The sequence below is a fragment of the Phasianus colchicus genome, chromosome 5 (genome assembly GCF_987193195.1).
Source record: "Phasianus colchicus chromosome 5, bPhaCol1.hap1.1, whole genome shotgun sequence".
Lineage (NCBI taxonomy): Eukaryota > Metazoa > Chordata > Aves > Galliformes > Phasianidae > Phasianus > Phasianus colchicus.
Genome location: NC_143440.1, coordinates 30,583,030 through 30,603,739, shown reverse-complemented (window position 1 = coordinate 30,603,739; position 20,710 = coordinate 30,583,030). Strand labels below are relative to the sequence as shown.

Below are 20,710 nucleotides of genomic sequence, written 5' to 3'. Positions count from 1 at the left end.
AACCCTTTGCTTATGTACACAATACTTACATAATACTGTTAGGACATTTGTATATATCCTTTATCATAAGATCAAAACGTTGCATTTATGCCCTTGGCATATACATTCTTGTTTGTTAGGGTCAGGATTTGTCTTGCATTGTCTCCAGTACAGTTTCTACTTAGAACTACAAGAATATTAAAAAATAAATGCTATTTCTGAATCCGTCATCCTCGGGTTTGTGACACACAAGACAATTTTGGTATCCTTGGCTTTGCTGAAATTTTAAACATAAAAAATACTGGTTTAAGTTTTGAAAAGGTGTAGTTTAGCAGATACTTGCTAAATAACCTGTGTAAGAGTCCGGCAAGTTTCACTTTTAATACTGATTTGAGAAACTGGCTTAATAGATATACTTTATAGTTCCCCTTACTTCATTAATGAAACGTGCAGAAGAAGCTTGCGGTGTCTGCTAACGTGAGGTTAGGTCTTATCCATCTTGCATCCTCTCATGCTCTCCATAGCCTTTCCTATTAAGCTTTTTCAATATCCAGTCCATCTTAATATAAGAAGGTTCCCAGCAACATTTCTGCCATATTTGCATACTTCAGTCATAAGAAAACTGTTCCCAAAGCCACGTGTACTTTTTGAAAGCTCATCAGAAGTGTATTATCATAGGTATTTCACAAATAAAAATAAGAATCATGATCTTTCAATATATTACTTTCACAACACCATATAAATAAAGAACACTTGTATGCATGTTTCCCTTTTGTTTGTTTAATTATACTTGGCACACATACACACAAAATCAGCCTGTAAAAGATTTCAGCACAGCAAAGATCCATGGGATCACACATATAAGTTTAGGTGACCTTTGTCGGTCACTTAAAGCTCCTATTCCTCCTAAGAATCCACCTTGGGAAAGATACTGACTTTATTATTTCTGCTAATTTTTCTTTCTGCTTTACACTTTGGCTGCTTTGTCTGGATTAGCTCTTCAGGAGTATTCCCCAAAGGAGGCAGGAGTCGCTTCTTACTGTTCCGACTTTCTGACAGCCACTGCGGAGGCAGCTCAAAGGGTCCAAAACCAAACTGCATGGAATACTTGTCATTTCCCATATCAGTTTCTGCAGGCACAGCTGGTGCCACCTGAGCTGCAGAGTCTGCAACTGTCTGTGGTATAAATTTGTGAATTGAAGTCTCTCCTACCTCTGAACGGGTGACAGGAATTTCCTTCTGCTGAAAGTCACTAGAGCCAACAGATTTGGTTTCATTCTCCTCGTCTTCTGTTGGCTTGAAGATTTGTTGCTGCCCAATATGAAACATCTCCAGAAGCTGGCTCCCTGAACGGGCGCTGGGCTCCAGACTAGCATCTGCAACACCACCTGAGCCGACAATGTTTCTCCTGCTGTACCTTTGGTGCAGCTGTACTATCATCCCCACTAAGCACTTTCGTACAGATTTGTTAACAGTTAAAAATAACAAAGGATTGGCTAACAAAGAGACCTTGGGCAACCAAATGGCAGTGAGAAGCAAAAAGACCGAAATATCTGAAACATTGAGTATGGTGCGGTAAATCACCAGAGTCACATAGGGGATGCTGCAGAAAATAAATATCACAACCATAGAAAGCAGCATGGCATGAAGCTCAGCTTCTCGCTGGGAGGCATAAGGGATTGAAATTGTATTCTGAGGGGTCCTTAAGGCAGCTATGATGACTTTTTTCTTCTGGCTGGCACTCAGTGCCCTGCGAATAAGAATCATGAAGAGAAATACCACAGCCACCGGTACAATCACAGTGGTGATGTTATAGATGACAACGTAGATCAAGTGACCAAGGGAGTAACTCCAGGATTCAGAGCAGGTGGACATGGCATAAATATCAGACACATTGGTCACAGCAAATACTGGAATGCTGGCCACTATTGCATGGGCCCAGATGTAGATAACCAGGTCTCGGGATTTTGCATCAGTTATTTTTCTTTCCAGAGGGTATAAAACAGAGTAGTATCTGTTGGGGGAAAAAAAAACAGTCAATTTTAGAGCATGTGCTTTTGAGAAGTCTCTCACAAGCTGTCTGAGCAAAATGCCTCACATCCCTCAGTGAGCTTCCAACTGATGACCTTCTCATAAAAGAAAAGCACAAGGGTCTTGGCTTTATGGTTAGGTCTGTAGAAAAAATTGAATATTTATATTTCAAGATTACAAAAATGGTAAAAAATTTTATGTTGATGAACATTATTAAGAAAAATGAATGACGTTATATTGCACATAATACAAATGTACATTACAGAGAATGATATCAAGTTATTAACATTAGAGTTACTAGCTATAAAGTTTGCTTTATATAGCTAACATTTTGCAGTGACACGTTAACAGACTAACAATAGTTTTATCTAATTGTATATAAATCCCACTATTTTAGTAGTATAAGCTTCATCACAACAGTGTCCACCTTTCCTTAATAATACCTTACAGCCACTCTCAGGATGACAGAGCTGTGCATTTAGAAGGAATCAATGACAACTAGCAACAATAAGCAAAATAAATACAACGCTAAGACTTAGGCAGTCCAAAGGTCCACTTCTGTTTTAGACTGATCTACATACAAAATTTCCCTGAGTTAATTCTGGTTGTATTATTAAAAAATAAAATTTAAATAGGTTTTAAATTTGAAACTGGACAACCAACCACAAGCATTGCTAAATTCTTTTAAGTAGTAATGGCTTTCAACTCTCACAGTTAAAAATGTGCACTTTTTCTATAGTCTGAAGTTGTCTTGCTTCAATTTCCATTACTGACCAAGAATTATTAACAGGAAAAAAAGAAGGGTTAAAAACTCCTTTGAAGATAAATTTTTAGTCTCAAAGTACTTTATAGGGCTGAAAAACAAAGCTTATAAAGGATTATCATCCTGGAGAATCCTCTTACCTGTCAAGAGCAATGGCTGGAAAACTAAGGATGGTCACTGAGCAGAAGACTTTGTGCAGAAACTTGGCAATTTTGCAGAAGAGCATCGTGTAGATCCACCAGCAGCAGTGTGGACTGGCACTAAGAACAATGTCAAAAGGCACGCAGACTAGGCTGGCACAAATACCCGAGCAGGCCAAATTCTTAATGAATCGGTTTGTTACAGATTTAAGCACTGATGTTCTGCAAGTTGACCACAGCACCATGACGTTACCTGTGGGCAGAGATAAGAATGACAAAGTAAACAAACTCAGCCAAATGAAAAAGAAATCCACCCTTTCCCCTTCCCCCCAAAAAACACCCAGTAATTTCAGTAATTTTAACAGACTTGAATGCTCCCACACTGTGCAAATAAAGTGCACTTGTTTGGAGTTTACTAGAAGTTAGGACAACACACTGCTCAGACTAAGAAGTCTGGACAACTGCTTGCAGCTCTGTACACCAGGTAACTGGAAGCAATAGCACTTCAGCTGCCTTCTCCTGGCTTCTAGTAATTAGCTCCAAAAGTCTCTAATTCATCAACTGCGTAGGAAGGATATCCAAAACATGTTTTCAAATGCTTATGTTGACTCATGCATGAAATAAGCCATTCTGAGTATCCAAATACAGATATTTGCTAAGTGTTCATTTTAATAATTACTGCTTTTTTTTTTTTTAAGACAATAGACTCTAAGTAAACAAATATAAATACATGGTATCAATCTGTGTCTGTGTGGAAGTGGATCACAGCAATTTCCTTTTCCTTCCACTGGCCAAAGTAATGGCACACACAGATCTCTGAGAAGTTACATCCAGAAGAAATTCAATTTTTTTTTCAAGAGATTCTGTATATACATTACAATGTGCCACTAAACAAATAGAACAAGAAAAAAAGAAGGCTACACACAACTTCACTAAAGAACCCAGAGAATGCAATCTGCTCTTTTGCATACTCCAGCCCTAGATATTTCTTTCAACTAGGAAATGACGGATGGAGAAAAACCAGCATTAGCTAAAATATTTATTCTCATTTTCTTGTATCTTACTCTATCTGGATCTCAGGGAGACATATCACAACTTAGAAACAAGGTTTCCACACTCCAAATGCGCACTATATGATCCTGTGGACCAAATGAGCTTTAAGCATATAAAATGAGTCCCAGAGCCAGGGATAGCTGGCACCAGAAATCAGGAACTTGTCTTCAGTGAGTTCAGCTCCCCAAGACAACACGCACAGTGCTGCACTGCACACTGCATACTAAAGGGTACCTTTTCTGCTTCTGCGCATGGGAGACATCCCTTGCCCTCATCTGTGCAGACACTCGTAGGGATATTGAGAGAAGGCAGCAAGTAGCACACAGCGGCTTCTGCCCTCATCCTCCTGGCAATTACCCCCCCCCCCCTTCCCAGGCACGTGGTGCACACCAGCTGTGGTACCCAAGCAGGATAGTCTCTGTCAGTGCAGCTGAGCAGGCACACAGATAACCTGGCTGCAGCTGTCCACCCATATTGCATAAACGTGGTTTAGTCTCACGCTTCAGCACTTAAAAAGTTTTTTAGTGCTGACTTCAGACGGAGTCTCTAAAGATTCAGCAGCAGGAAACACAGATTTTCAGCGCATACTAAAACCAGAATGCAGCAGAAGAACGTGCAAGGCAACCACAATGAGTTAGAAGCACGTATTTTTGAAGTTATATGCAAGTTATGTATTCCTAAGCAAGTTGTTCAGTTGAAACTGAAAGCTGCCTAATGTTACAGCTAAACATTTCTCAAATAAGCATCATAAAAGCAAGAAAAAAAATACACCAGCACAAAACCACTGCTCGATAGGACAGCCCCTTTTGCACTACTGCAGCTGGACAACATCTAGAGTTGGGCTTCCTACTGGCGAGAAAAGTCATTCTCACTGCAGGCTGTATCAACAGCTGCTTGCTGTTAACAATATATATTATTGACAATGGAAGCTCCTCTGAGTTGAAACAATTGATTAATGAGAGGGACAGATTTGCTAGTGCTTCAATTGGGTAAACAACATACACCATGAGAGGAAACATCTTATGCTACTAACTGGGATACGAAAAAGTAGCTGCAGCCTCCCACAAAGAATGGCAATACCACTCTTTGGCTTGATTTTTCTCTTTAATCAACTAAAAATAAATAATAATGAAGATTTTATTTGCAGAGTACAGCTTTCCCACAGAACAAAAAAGCCAACAAGAACATAACATTCACATGGTCAACATATATATCAAAAAGAAACAAAAACAAGTACCAAGAAATAACAGACAAATTTAGCTTCTTGGTAAAGCGGTACCATATCAATAAAAGCACACAGAATTAGCACTGAACTCTACCTCGCAGACATGCTATTTAAATCTGCAGTATTTAAATGTCATTTGCAATTTTATTTTCTACGTACTGTGTCATTCATCTTCTGCAAATGCCTTTTTGGTATCTGACAAAATATTGAGTTATGTATTTACCAGCTGATGTATTTTAAAGAATGAAATTCTCATCTGGTTTTGGCAGATGCTACAATAGATTCAAGAGGCAGTATTCAACCCACTGTACTTAATGCTTCCTAAGTTGCTATGAGATATTCAGTCAGTCAAATCCCCGGCTTTCAACAAGAATCTCTAACTCTCTAGTTATTCAAGAAGTATTTCTCACAGAGGAATAATATATTATTACATTGCAGTAGGGAAGGTGCTGTTTTCTCTCTCTTTCTTTTTTTTTTTTAAGATTAGCATCTTTCATCAACTGAACTGTATTGATTTTATAATCTTACTTCCAAAGCAAGTTTCACCTTCATTGGGAATAAATGAAAAGTGGAAGGGAAAAAAAAAAAGAGGGCTTTTAAATAATTCTTTAGAAGCTGCTAAAAACACCCAAGCCACACTTCAGGATCATAGAGAGAAGCTTGATTAAAGATTCTAATTTTTCAACTGTTGAACTATTTTGACAAATTGTCATAGTCACTTACTGAGCCACAAATCAATGAAATTGGTTCTGGTGCTCACTTATCCTAGATGGAAATGAAAAAATAAAGCATAAGATACTGTGCATCCAAGATGACAAAGGGCTCTTCAGACAGAAAGAAACAGAGCTTGAAAAGGGAAAAAAAGGATAAGCAGAGCTCGCTGGGGACAATGGAAATTAATGAGTGAACATCTCTCTGGGAAACAGCTTCCTCCCCCCTTACAGCTATGAGTACTTTGCAAATTTATAAGCCACTCCGACCTGATGAACCACACCAGTTTCTGTGTAGACGGACAGCCTTTTCTGCTATGGCTTTCAAATCAAGTGTTTCCCATCATGCATTTTCAAAGCCACCCACTGAAGAGAAAAAATTACACCAGAAACTGAGTATAGAATCATATATTAAGAAGCTTAAGAACAAAGCACATTCCATTGCGTTTCTCCTCACCTTTCAAAAGCCACTCCTTCCTGTGGAAAAGAATAACAGGCTTCCAGGCAACAAGGTAATTCAACAAGTATTACAGCAATTGCTCTTGGAATCTTCTCCCATTATGTAGAGCCACTCTCTGTTCTTTCTGGACAAGCCATTCACTGCTGAACCCATGAAAGTCACCAATCTAACGATACCCTCCATGGGCTACGACCACACTAAGCAGTCCTCACAGTGGACAAAACTGCTGTTTCTTATCAGGAGCTCTTTTCTGAAGTGTTTCTGCTCAAAAACTGGCCCAGGGCTATATAATCTTGGATTCTAAACTCAAGAATACATGGGATTATATTGGTCAGCTGGGAGACATTCAGGGAAAGTCAGGGTGAATGAGCAATTGGAAAATGCAGCATGTTGCTGTTTACTTGCAACTCAGTGCCAACTGGGACATGAGAAGCATTTGTAAACCATCATGTGTGACAAAGCATATCCCATATTGGTAGCAAAGAAAGAAGATTAAAAAGTGTTTTTTTTCATTCCCAAAGAAGTATCTTTGGTCTTCACAGCTTTATGGGCTACATCTACACTGAACTCCTACTACGTCTGGATGGCTAACAACCTTAGCAGTATACAAGCTGAACAAAGAGGAGGGAAGCATACAGAATCTGTGCCTCTGACAATAGCTCCAGGTAAAGAATAGGAAATAACTAACAGCAACCACTGCATGAGAAGCAGCTCTTCTCATGTTAGAAACTAATGTACGTATAGAACCTGACAAAGAAAGTCATTTTATTCTCTTGTATCATATATATTAATAATTTCATGAAAACCTCCATGTACCAATTATACTATATTCAGATTGAAAGGATGACTGTTTCTAGTCATCCCCTTCATGTTTTAACTGAGAAATATCACAACCAGGCAGCCATGTAATATACGCAACTTCACATAAGTATGCTGAGAAAATAAACTGAGGAATAGCCTGACACATTGTGCTGCCCAGACAACATCCAGCCTTCACAGTGTTTTAAGTTCACCGTGTTTACAAGGAGTAATGTTCTCGGAGTATTAAATGTTATCAGGGTGTGTGTTATTTGATTCAAAAGAGCAAAAAATTATTTTTTATCCCAGACTGTACCCTCTTCAGATTTCGCTGCCAGATACAAAGTGTTGATTTAGGCATCAACAGCTGAGACAGTTTTGCAGTAATAGCTCTTAGGCATAATTCATAAAAGGTAAGAGACTCTTAATAGTACCTTTAAAAAGCAGAAGGATGATCCCCATGGAAACCAGAGTTTGTAATCCAAAACAAATCAATTTGACGTGCAGCCATCCAAGAAAAAAAAAAAGAAATATTGCTCTTTGCCAAATCAGAAAGCCCAGTCCATTAGCTGGGTATGAAAATCATCCCACATAATTAACATTCATCAGCACATAACTGAACCAAAACAAAGTCCACAACCCAACAAAATCCTCCTTCTCACAGCTTGCTCTCCTTTGTATGCCAATTTTCCCCTCCATCTACAGTGGGGTTCACAGGATCCACACATCCTTCCCAGCACAGAGCCTCCTGAAGACCTTGCTCACATTCAATGCAACATCACAGCAAAGCAGCTGGCAGAACTCTTCATCAAAAAAAGGAAAAGAAAAAGGAAGCCAGCAAGCAACAAAAGAGGCTAGACACTGGGCTTCTGTCATTATAACCTTTCTTAAAAACAAAAACAATCTATTCAAAAACTCAGTTTCTACTGTTTGAGGGGGAAAAAAAATTTCTTGTTACAACACCAGGATAATTACAATACTAAATTTCAGAAAATTTTCTGAGGTGTTTTGAGATAGGTGTTTTATGCAGAACTTTCTGCTAAAAGATAAGCATCACTCAAAAGGTAATTCCCCAGAAACACTCCTGGCAATCCAAGATAAGCAGACATCAAATACCTTTCTTATGTCACATGTATGTTGCCTGCACGCTTGTCTCCACTGGAAATAGGGATGTACCGGAATACATGTTGGCATTCACAGCATGAAGAAGTGCATTATTTTATTGCAGAGAGGTCAAGGCTGGCACAGATGTCCAAAGCTCATCTAATCCAAATCCCCTAATCAAGCAAATCCAGATTCTTGTAATTCTTTATAGTTACTGCATACTTGTTTTCAAAAAAAATATATACACAGACTGATACAATTACCTTTATACATGGAGAAAAACACACCACACAAAGAATACTTCCTGAAAACACATCAAAACTTTCCTTACGTTAGCTTCCTACACTTTAACACATGATACCAAGCTGTTTGTTCTACTTTATATCTAAAGTATTGAGTTAAATGTAAAACACAAAGAACAAGAAAACAGGATTGAAGATAAACCAAACAAGTCAAGTTAGGAATCACAGTCAAACCAGTTTGGGGATGAACTGTTTCAGGGGAAAAACATGCTTATGGAAATAGATTTTATACCATCAATTAACTAGGGCAATTATATAGAAACAGCAGAAATTTTGCTTTAAGATTTGGGCTTTATTCTGATTGAAGCCTTTCACTAAACTTGATTAGCGAGCTGCGCTGGGGGAAATGTGTTCCAAAGCACATATACTTCCTGCAAAATAGAACTGCCTAACAGTATAAAAACATTTTGCTCAATAACTGAAGTCCAGCAATCTCAAAAATCTTAAAATAAGTTTGTTTCAACACCCACTGAAGTCTCTGAAAAAAATAACATAAAACCTTATTCGGCTGTTTGGCTCTGCTTTTTTCTTCTCCACTAGCAGCAAATTACTTTTTAGATGTTGTATATTAAAGACCAAACAAAACCAATTGCCTTTGTCTGTTGGCTCAACAGTTCATAATTCAAACATTCAGGTCTGAACATGGTACCACAAAAGAAGTCTGCAAAAACGAACTCAGGACTGCTGGGAAGATGTAGTAAAGTTAGAAACCATATCTCAAGAAATTTTAAACTGCTCTTACAGCAAACATTTGAAACTTCAAAATGACTGAGAGAACTCATCATTAATACAAATGAATTTGTGACTTCCTAAAATCTTGTCCTGAGTATTTTATGGATTTATTATGTAATAGACAGATTCTAAAAGAACTATGTTATGCTTAAGATCTTGGACACCCACTATTTCTCTCAGATAAATATACCTAAGGGGAGATGATAAAGCGCTACTGCTCTGTTCCTCAAACCCGCTGCCACTTTTTCCATCTCACATTTCGTACTTCTGTCTCATTAAGCGGACGCAATTTCTAGGCAGGGAACAATCATTTTCTCCTTTTCAATAAACTACAATCCTTCAACAACTGCCATGATCATTTAAGCCAATCAAGGAAGTAACCAAACCCACTCATTCTGCTGAAGTACACTTGACCTGACTGAACTCCTCACCTCTGTTTTAAAACAGGTGACCTCAAAGAACCCGAAACTCCTTGAGCTCCATAGAACAACAAAAGTTCAAAAAATATTGCTTCTGCAACCTCAGGGCTTAGATTGTTCCCACATCAGGGAAATATGACAAATGTGTAGCACTGCCTTTGAAACCTAAGCAAGGAAATTAAAAAACTGAAAGAGAACACCCAGATTTACTACTCTCATCGTCACAAGAATATAAATCTTTTCAAGGTTATTAACTTTTTAAGTCATAGTGCCAAAGGGACTAACTTTTTCATATTGCAAAAGTACAACCAAAATTTTTTTTTTTTTTTAACACCAAGGACTTCATGTGATGCTCACAGCAGACCCCATGATGCAGAGATTAACTATTTTACCTGTTCTGAATTCATTTCCTTCTAGTTAGATATAGGTAAAAATATTTTCCTTACCTAAAAGGAAATGATTCAGAAGAGGTAAAAACATTGGGCCTCGCATCACCAACACAGAGTAAATTATTTGCAGAAGTAGTACTTGATCCACATGTCCTCTGGCAGCCTGGTATGACACCAAGTGAAGCACCAGGCCTCTCTGCACCTGGCTTTGTCCTAGCTGCCCTCAGAGAACCAATCTGATGACCTCACTGAAACTGTTTGCGTGCAGGGATACAAGAGAAGCACGTAGTTTTTCTAACAATCTTCTGGTTTTCATCATCCTTAGTAGAAGAGGAAAAGCTTTTGTCCTTCTATTTTATGAAAAAAACTCTGGAAAGGGCCATTTTGAACCTGCATGTCATGAAATAACTTCCCAGGTGAAGTGATGCCAAGTAACACAGCTGTTTATTTAGGCTTTGCCTTTGACTGCTGTGCTGAAACTAATTGTAAGCAGCAGCATCAACACAGGAACAAGTGCATTTAGGATTTGTTTTTAAACCATCACCTTACCCCCAGGCCGCACTTGGTTTGCAGATAGCTTGTAGCCACTTCTGTTGGCAGCCATGCTACGAAGGCTTTGCCACGTCTCTTCAGATGCTCCTTTATCTGACTTTGCTCTCACACATCTGCAATGCACATACAGGGATGTTGGCACTGTTAAGATGTGGTCACTACCAGACGACTTTTCACACCACAGATGCTCTCAGCTCTGCCTCAGCTACAGGGCCAGCTCCAGTCCCAACCACTACCTTCCAGAAGGGGCATAGCAGACCCTGTCCTATCCAAGAGCCTGCTAACGTTAGATCCAAAAGGACCTTGCTTGTGAAGCTCTGGGAAACTTAAGTCCTTCAGAGCAACTTCAGCCCTTGACCTACGCTGCTGTAACATCCATAGCAGCAGGAACCACACCTTTCCACCTTCCTCCCCAGACCCTGAAACCTCACATGCTGCATGTGACTTATTCCCTCCTGCCCTCACATCTGTACAAAACATGACCAGACCAGAATGCAACAGATGAGGTCTAACAGCATCCTACTTATGCAAAATATTTTTTTCTGTACCCAATACTTCTCCAGTTTTTTACCCAAGATATTAAGACAAAACTGTAAAACAAATTAGTTTTTGTGCCATACTGTCGTATAGTGGCTATCTGAAATTCATACTTTCTAATAGCATACACATAACTGGATAATTTGGCTAAACTGCTGGTTGGTTGGTCTTTCTTGGCTTACTTATCATGGGAAAAAAAAGCACAAATATACACAATTTAAAATGAATGATACTTAACAGCAGAGCAAAATTTTAAAAGCCTGCAGTAATTACTGGTAGTTGGAAGCCGGACCTTATATTATCATTGGTAATTGAGGCTATCTTGCACTCTAAAAAGGAAGAAAGATTCCCATATAATAGAACCAATTTCCGTACTCCTAGGTAGCTGAAATTATAATTTGTAGCTGAAAGACACCTTAGTAACGGCTATTTAATGGAGTAGAAATTATTTTGTCCTACCACACAGTCTTGTGAGTTGTTTTTTTTTTTTTCTTATACAACCAAGAAAGATCTGAGGTCATTTGTGCACCAGTTTGACTATACTTGCCACTCTCTGAAGCACCGAGTTAACAGAAGCAGAATTGTATTCTTAATACAGCTCAGCCATGCAGCTGTTCACCAGGTCAGCAGCTGGGCATATTTACTCCTGATTCCTTATATACAGATGTTGTAAGACAAATTAACATACAAGACTTGCAGCATTAATGTTATATTCAGAAACATGCATTTCTTGGAGGGGAACTCCATGGGTGATTGCAATTAGTAGCTGTCTCTGCTCTCCCCAGTCCTGTGAGGGGACTCAGCAGAAAGAAGATGGGAGATGATGGAAGAGCTGAGGACTCCGACACACATTTCTGAAAGACTAAGTTACAAAAAGGAGAAAATCAGTATGACCCTAAATCAAACCTACCAAAAAATTCACATGGACTTTGTCTGGCTACCACAGCAAGGTGTTGCACTGAAAAAATACCAATCTAGAGAGACCCTGGCATTCCAAAGGGAAGAGATGTGTTCCCACGGTATAGCTTGGGAAAGGTAAGGTGCTTCACTGTGAAGATCACTGATGTTTCTGGCATGACCAAAAGCAAGAAGTTGGGTTTTAGATTTTGTTTTCCTAAAAACCTATGAAGTCCTGAAATAAAATTTGTGATTTTGTTGATCAAAGGTTTCACTTACAAAAACTATTCTCATGTGGGACTCTGTCCACACTGACTCTTCATTTTTCTATATTTCCCCAATCACAACAGAACTTTGCTCTAAGATACATGTAGCAACTGCTCTCCAGTCAGCCTTCTTTCAAAGAATTATCTTTTTTTTGCTCAAAGTCATCCCAGTAGAGACATTAGGAACATTCTATGCCACATACTGTTTGGTCCGGAAAATCATTGGACTTAATGACAAAGCTCATAAAAAAACCAACATGCTAGTCACTGTATCATTGTCCTCTGCTTTCTAAATACTCAACTCACCTATCATTACAAAACAAAGTATGTATAACTTATGTTCCAGCAAATGTCTTTCATAATTCTTTGTCTCACCTTTTTTTTTTTTTTCAGAATGTTATAATTTCACTTTTTCCTTTTTGCTTTACAACAACAAAAAAAACTTCAAAATAACTGGGAATGCTTACAGGATGCTTTTGTGTAGTTGCTTCTCTTTTGTACTGGATCATCCACTGTCAGCTCACAAAAATGTTTCTGATTTCTGTTTCTACCACATGGAAACAAACAGAACATAAAAACAATTCAGCAATTTCTCTTGACTTCCGCGGACAAGTAGCAACAGAAATATATGCTGAAAATCAACAGTAATTTCAGATCTTCCGCAAAGGAACAAGAAAGTATCCACTTACAGATGAAACCCTTTCAGTAACAGTAACATGATTAGTTCTAATAACATAAAAAGGGAACATACACAGATTTTGTACTGTTCCAGGTAAATTGGAAGACAAAATGAAGTTGGCCCATTTCAGTTGTCCCTGGAAAACTGCTATTACAAATCTGAAAGGTCTTCTAAGAGCACAGGGAAAGAAAAAGTCCTTTTAAATTAATCTGCAGATGTTTGACATACTTCAAGTAGTGACTTACAAGAAAAATCCTTTCCTGAGCCATACAGTGGGAGAGATTTGAGACATTTGCAGCAGAAACACTGATTAGTCTGAATGGAAAATGGGTGAAATAACCGTGAGTGTGAAAGTAGCTGCAACAATTCCCAAAATGATGAAATGAAGGAGGGGAACCACCTAGTCCAGGAATTACAGGGGCTGAAGCAACCAGGCTGAGACAGAGGACACTCCTGTAAAAACTGCTGACTTCTAAGAAGTTTAAAAGACTTAGGCAAACAATGGTTCTCCTGGCAGCAGACAAATAATCCCTAACGCTTGAAGATGCACATGTTGGTGTTTAACCAACACATGCAGAAGAACAAAACTTAAAGAATAAGGATGAAAATCACTGTGGTTTAAAATTATACTTCCCTTTCATAAATTTTCACATCAATGACATCGATGACAGAATTGAGTGCACCCTCAGCAAGTTTGCTGATGACACCAAGCTGAGTGGTGCGGTTGACACAGTGGAAGAAAGGGATGCCATTCAGAGGGACCTCGAGAGGCTAGAAAGGTGGGCCTGGATGAACCTGATGAGGTTCAACACAGCAAAGTGTGAGGTTTTGAACTTGGGCCAGAAGAATCCCAGGCATCCATACAGACTGGAAGGAGCGGTCCTTGAGAGCAGCCCTGTGGAGAAGGACCTGGGGGTCTCGATAGATGAGAAATTTAATATGACCCAGCAGTGTGCAGCTCGGAAGGCAAATGGTATCCTGGGCTCCATCAGAACAGGGGTGGCCAGCAGGGACAGAGAGGTGATTGTTCCCCTCTACTCTGCTCTTGTAAGGCCCCTATCTAGAGTACTGTATCCAGGTCTGGAACCCCCAGGACAAGAAAGACAGGGAGCTGTTGGAGAGGGTCCAGAGGAGGGCCACAGAGATGATCAGGGGGCTGGCACAACTCCCCTCCAAAGAGGGACCGAGGGAGCTGGGCTGGGCCAGCTGTTCAGCCTGGAGAAAAGATTTCAGGGTGACCTCATTGCAGCCTTTCAATACCTAAAGGGAACCTACAAAGAGGAGGGGAATCAACTCTTTGAAAGGGTTGATAACTGCAAGACAAGGAGAAATGGTTTTAAGTTGAGGGAGGCAAGATTTAGATTGGATATCAGGAAGTTCTTTACAGAGAGAGTGGTAAGATGCTGGAACAGGCTGCCCAGAGAGGTTGTGGATGCCTTGTCCCTGGAGGTGTTCAAGGCCAGATTGGATGGGGCTCTGGGCAGCCTGGTCTAGTACTAACTGGTCTAGTATTAAATGCGGAGGTTGGTGGCCCTACCTGTGGCAGAGGGGTTGGAGATTCATGATCCTTGATGTCCCTTCCAACCCTGGCCTTTCTGTGATTATCCAATACCAATCCCAAAACACAGGAATGCACTGAAGTTTGTTCATAATTCACACTGATAGGGATTGAATGAAGAAAGACAACTGTAAGTGACACTGAACTTCTCACACACTGCTCTAGGATACACCTGTCCCCCATCCAGCTCAGCCAAGAGGAGTTCACCCATGAGAGGAATCAGGGCTACACTTACAAAGCATTCTAACACAAAAATTGTTTTTGTTTTAGAGAACCCCATTATTAAGTGACAAGGGTGGGGGTTTTGTTTATGATCTCAATGCCATATTTTACAAAAGTCATTTTGTTTGCTTTTCACCTCAGGAGCCTTCATAAGGAGTCTTACCTTGCTTATATCCATAGGCCACAATATTAACAACAAATCCAGGCAAGCCAAACCAGTGCTGCGTGTTCTCCAAGTCTTTAGTCCATTTGACTTGTTGCAAATAAAAAAGTAAGCTCTTTCTTACTCAGCTGTTTTTAGCTACCTTCCCAAAGAAGCATCCAAAAGCTATCAAGAGAGAAATCTTTCTTTTTTCTTTTAAGTAGGGTATTATCTTGATGCAGACAAAATTTTATTTCCTTCCAAGCACAATTATGTGGGTTAATTTACAAAGATTATTTGAATTTTTATATGGGTTTTATTTGTCTGATTACATTCATCAATGACTATAGGAACAAGTTAATAATGAATACATTAACAGTGCAAAATCATTTCACAGCTAATAAAACACTTGCATTGTTTGGATTTGAAACATACTTGAGTTGTTTTATTTAAATAACAAGCTGGACATAAAACTACTGTTGGGGACGAGCAGATCTCATCAAATATATTAAATGAATGGTGGAGAAAAAAAACAGGCAAACAAAGTGCAGCATGTGGTGCACGCTTACTTAACAAAATAAGCACCCACAAAGTACATCATCCAAGTGCCATTCAAGTCCCCAGAGCAAACCACTGCTGTAAGTGTACTAAGAATAAGCAAGGAGAGCACCTCAAATGCAAACTAATGAATATGTATACAAGTTATTTTCTTACATCAATTCAATTTGGATAGGGCATTGTATTAAAAAGGCAAATTAATGAAAAGGAGTTAGCAATTTTCCTTTTCCAAGAGACACTGTAAGAAGCCATTCATGTGTTAAGGTGCCTATGCAAGCTTAAGTAATGCTTAATGGAGAGGCATTCAAACAGCAGCATAAAATAGTCGGAGAGGTTACCTCTGATTTTCCAATGAGAGACCACAGATTGGTACTGCATTAAATAGGTTTGCTACCAGATGCATACTGAAGAAAACCACATTAGAATCACTCTATAAGTTTTGCAGAGAAGTTAAACATGAGCAAGCACAGGGCTTTACAGTGCTGGTTGATTTAGACTACTGGTACAGACACAGGTGGGCAGGAGTAGAGCTCATCTGCCCTGTGCAGAACTAAACCTAATGGGGGGTAAGAGCTGCAGAAAGTCCCTAATTGCCAGATGAACCTGCCAGAAACATCTATGAACAATTTTCAAGAGAGAAAAAAAAGTTCAAACGCACTTCTATTCAATCCCAAAATTCTGAACTAGTGTAAGAACAAAGAAAATTACAGGAGAACTCATAACTATATCGATTTCATGTTTTTGTACACAGCAGGAAAAATAGTGCCCTATGTTCCAAGATATCTTAAATAAGGATGTCTCTGTTTTCACAAACTAGCATAAAGATTTCTTCCTTCAAATAGTTAAAATGATGTTATTTTCTTAAAAAATAAAAACTATAAAAAGAAAACCTAAGGAAAAATTATTACTGACAAATTGCAACACTCCACTGCTCTCCTAGAGAAATATTCAAGACAGGGAGCTATACAAAACCCCTCTATCCTGTCCTGCCAATCCTCTAGCACCTACGGAGAAATCCAGGAAAGCTCCATATCCATGATACATTTGGATCTCTGCTAAAACTGTAAGATTACCATAGACCATGATGCTGCTTTAAAAACTTTAGTTTTCCCTACATATGAGAGGTGCCTTCAGGAGATGTCCCTTCTCTAAAAACATACAACAAGATGACTTCAAAAGCAAAGAAAGAAGCTTGAAATTAAAACAGCAGATGTTCTAGATTGAAAGTAAAGAAAGAAAGAACAAAACCACAGCATTTTACTGTGAGTTTCCAGTTGCCTCTAGAGCCCATTTAGTGCAATTTGAAAAACCAGCACTATAGTGATGAGAACAAAATAGTTCCATAAGAACTCACGAAGACATTGTTAAATGACTCATCCTACCCCCACTTTAGGAAGTAGCTCAGTTCCAGAGACCCCAGCACAGCCTGCACACTGAGGAGAGAAAAGGTGCTGTGCCTGTAAAGTGCTTAAGTGAAACACAGTGTACACTTCCCTAACTCCTACAGATTTATTTTAGTCATGATTACTCCTTTTGAGGTTCATGCTTCAAAGCATCCCAACAACAAATAAAACGAGAACTTCTGGTATTTGAAGGATGGAGAGGTTAATTTACCGTTTCAAGCCTTACTGGTAAAATGTGCTAACGGAAAGATGTACTCATAGCTACCATGGTTAGAGAGATACTTCATAAAGCATCTGGAGCATGCACAAATGCAAAAAACATCTGCCATGTCTCACTAAAATATTAATGGCAGCCACGTAGCTGTAGCTTACATGCTTTCAAAGCACTGCAGACAACACATACCCCATCATTTTTATGGGCCATTACAAGCATCAGTGGAGGGTATTACTCTCTCGAGGCTCTACAGGACTTGAAAATGATAATCTGCAAAGAAAACGGAAATTAAAAACATATTTTATACTGCCCAGCACTAAAAGAATTGTGGAATGACCCAAAGGACTATTCCTACTTCTTGGAAATAAGCAGACTTAATTGGGGAGCACTTTTGTGTCACTGTCAATGCCAGGCTGCTAACTTACAAATTAGTTGTAACATATTTGATTGATCTGTGTGGGGTTTTATCACTTTCAGCCCTTTGGATAATTCTCTGTGAGCCAGGGCCTCACCCCCACTGCTGCAGACTCACCTCCTGCCACCACTTCACTCCTTCTATTCCCCAGCACCATCAGCACCCCAGTGCTGCTCTCCATGGCCTACCAGGAACCAGAAGGCATCACCCGATTCAAACTGCTATTTCCTTCAAACATCTCACTTATTTGCGCACTGATAATACAATTACTAGACTCACACAACTTTGAAAAACACATTAAAAATACAACTCAGCACAACTGACACTAAAATTATTCCCTTTAATGTTTGTTAATATATTAATGATAGAAAGGTAACTTTTACCTGTTATGTGTTGCTGGGAAACAGAACAGATGTTGAAGAAGAAACACAAGCATCCTCCTCTTTACCCACATAAATATTCTTGGGGTTATTTTTTACTTGCAAGAATTCTTTGTCACATTTAAATATGATGTATTATGAAGAGTTTTCATGCTTCCTCAGTTATAACAGATATTAATGGGTAGTTCTTTTTTTCCCCCCTCAATGTAACCTCTTTCTGTCAAATGATACATCTGCAACCAACTGCTTTTTGTTCTTACTTTTACACCATCTAAGCCATTTGTTTATTTCATTTATAGTTCTCCACCCATTTTTAATACACATAAGTGTTTTAATATGTTTTATGGAATTGGTCTTGGAATTAGTCTATAGATGCTTCACAGCTTTTCAGAGGATGACACAAAAAAGAAAATCTCAATTTACTGTTTCAGGATAATAAAGAACCACAGCTACTTAAAGGAGCAATGAGGCAAAGATGGTACTGGAAAGAAGCAGCTTTCATTAAACCAACTGCAAAGCTGGGGAGGGAAAGAAAGAGCAGCGTTCCAGCAAAAGACAGCCCTACCTGGTGCTGACAGCTATTTGGTCCTCTTTCCTCTATTATTATATACTAGAGCTCTTTTTTTTTTTTTTAAATCAGGTTTGCAGATCCCCAGCAGGATTTTCTCACTGAAATGCAAGTAAACAAAATGAAAAATACAGTGGAATTTACAGATGTGAAAAACAAATAATCTTCCAAGTTTGTGATACTACTGATTCTGTTAGTGAGTCAGATGCTGCATTAATATTGTATTGTGTGCACAGTTCACTTCTTGTTTTGATGGAATAATGGTACTTAGCTATTTTCACAGGCAGTTTCTAAAACATTTACATAAAAACGTCTACTAAAAATTTAAAATTCATTTATCTACTAGCTTCCGTAGAACATCACACATGCAGAGGGAAAGCTCCAAGGTAACAGCAATCTGCTTGGTACCAGCAGCAGGATTGTCTGGAGTCCTTTATTTTGCTTTTTGTGCTCAAAATTTATCTACCTTTTTGAGATTTGTAGCAAAAAAAAAATACATGAAATAAAAATAGGGGAGCATATGACATGTCTATCAAGGAAATCTCTCATTTATTTATTTATTAAAGAACCCTAGAAGGGCAGGCCAATGTTTCTTACTGAGGAAGCTTCTGGACACCCCAAAATTGATTAATTAACAAAAGGAACTACCAAGGTTTGCTCTTAGAAATATGCAAAAGGTTTTGTTCAGCAAAATAGTATCTCAAAAATACTCAAAAAATATTCATGAACAATCTAAGTGCTCATTTCTTAAATACAACTCACATCCATGACCTCCCCACATTGGGTGCACACTGCAGCATGTTCCCACTGCACTCTGAGTGACGCTGATCTGAGAGAACAGATCTGCCAGCAGTTCTGGCTTGCTATTACAACAAATATCGCTGCTGTCCTTGTTAGTAGCAGTACACAAATGAACAGTTAGCTGGTTTTAAACTCATGTCTACAACTTCTATGTGCCATTTCTATTCTATTTTGAAACTACTTTGCTCTGATCTTATAAATCCCTCACAAAAATCTCCCCAGAAAGAAACCAGGGCAACAAAATGTAACGGAATATTGGTAAAGGGTCAGCCTCTACTGCCATACCATCAACATCTAACTCTGACATTGTGAGCCAGCATAACAAAACAGGAAGCATTACTTTCAAAGCAGCCCTTTCTAGTGTGGTTATGGCACTTTCTAGTGTGTTTCTTGGGTAAGTATTGCTGCAGTGCAGGTCCCTAATTTAATACTCCCTGTTGACTACTAACTCACTGCTAGCATATGTGACTGTTATTACACGCTCCTCCTGCAGCTGAAAAGACAACTCTCACAAAATATCTGATCACACCCAAACGGCTCAGCAATAACAGTCAGAAGGTTAAAGGAAAAAGAAGATGAGCGAAAACTCTCCAGTCTGACCATTTCCTTCTCCACAGACCAAATGCATTTTCTGCTACCCCTTCCATAACTATCACCAGATTTCAATCTTCATTCCATTTCTTCACAGACTTTGCAAATGTCAGAGGAAAAAAAAAAAACAGTGGTATTTTTTTAATGCATGCTCCTGAGATGGTCTCAGTTTGCAATCAGTCTTTTGGGAACCCCTGAGTAGCAGCAAATTGTATAAGAGAATCCCCAAGTCGTGGCAGAATTATTCCACACAGTGTAGCATCTGATTGATCAGAATAACTCAAAGCACTCAACAGCCACCAGGGATTTTCTAATTAAGACTCTTCCAACATAGCGAATTATTTTGCAAATCAAGAGTTATTTTAAAAATAGCTTAAAGCATAGCACTGTGGTGTTTTTTATTTTAAATAAGCTTTTGAAAATTTGATTCTCAGAGCTTCTGAAGGTACAGCTTGGCCACTGTCTAGGATGAGAGATGAGAAACAGGAGTACAAAGATTAGATCACAGGGCTCACCAGGTAGCCACATTACTTTGGAAAGGCCATAATTCTGCAAGAGCAGATAGTGATTCTGTGGACATCAAACAAATCTATTAGAGCCCTCAAATAACAAGTACAAGCTGAATTTTCCCTTCCAAAAGAAATAAGACCTAGATTTGCCAAGAAAACAACACATCTCCAAATTTATGTGGTATCTGATGATTTTTATTGACACTGGCTTAAATGCACAAAAAGAAATTATCCATAGGATCCATAGCTGACTGCAGACATAGCTTTCAATGTTTAGAGAAAAACAACAGAGAGAAAATGGAAATAGGAAAAA

At 38.9% G+C, this 20,710-nt stretch overlaps 1 protein-coding gene across 18 annotated transcripts in view; it reads right to left on the bottom strand.

The window, feature by feature from the left end:
- Window positions 1-386: 386 nt before the first annotated feature.
- Window positions 387-20,710, bottom strand: part of GPR176 (G protein-coupled receptor 176) — a 31,944-nt gene continuing 11,620 nt past the window's right edge. For 7 of the 18 annotated variants that reach the window (XM_090141209.1, XM_090141203.1, XM_090141204.1 and 4 more), the window contains 6 exons: window positions 18,494-18,597; window positions 17,323-17,403; window positions 14,574-14,694; window positions 10,655-10,770; window positions 2,914-3,166; window positions 387-1,993 (listed from right to left, as the gene is read on the bottom strand). In XM_090141209.1, the coding sequence (XP_089997335.1) occupies window positions 886-1,993; window positions 2,914-3,166; window positions 10,655-10,770; window positions 14,574-14,686 (1,590 nt within the window). In that variant the 5' untranslated portion in view covers window positions 14,687-14,694; window positions 17,323-17,403; window positions 18,494-18,597 and the 3' untranslated portion in view covers window positions 387-885. Of the gene's footprint in view, window positions 1,994-2,913; window positions 3,167-5,914; window positions 8,004-10,654; window positions 10,771-12,824; window positions 12,905-14,573; window positions 14,695-17,322; window positions 17,404-18,493; window positions 18,598-20,710 lie in introns of those variants that run through there. The other 11 variants (XM_090141213.1, XM_090141211.1, XM_090141212.1 and 8 more) reach the window with 11 other exon arrangements.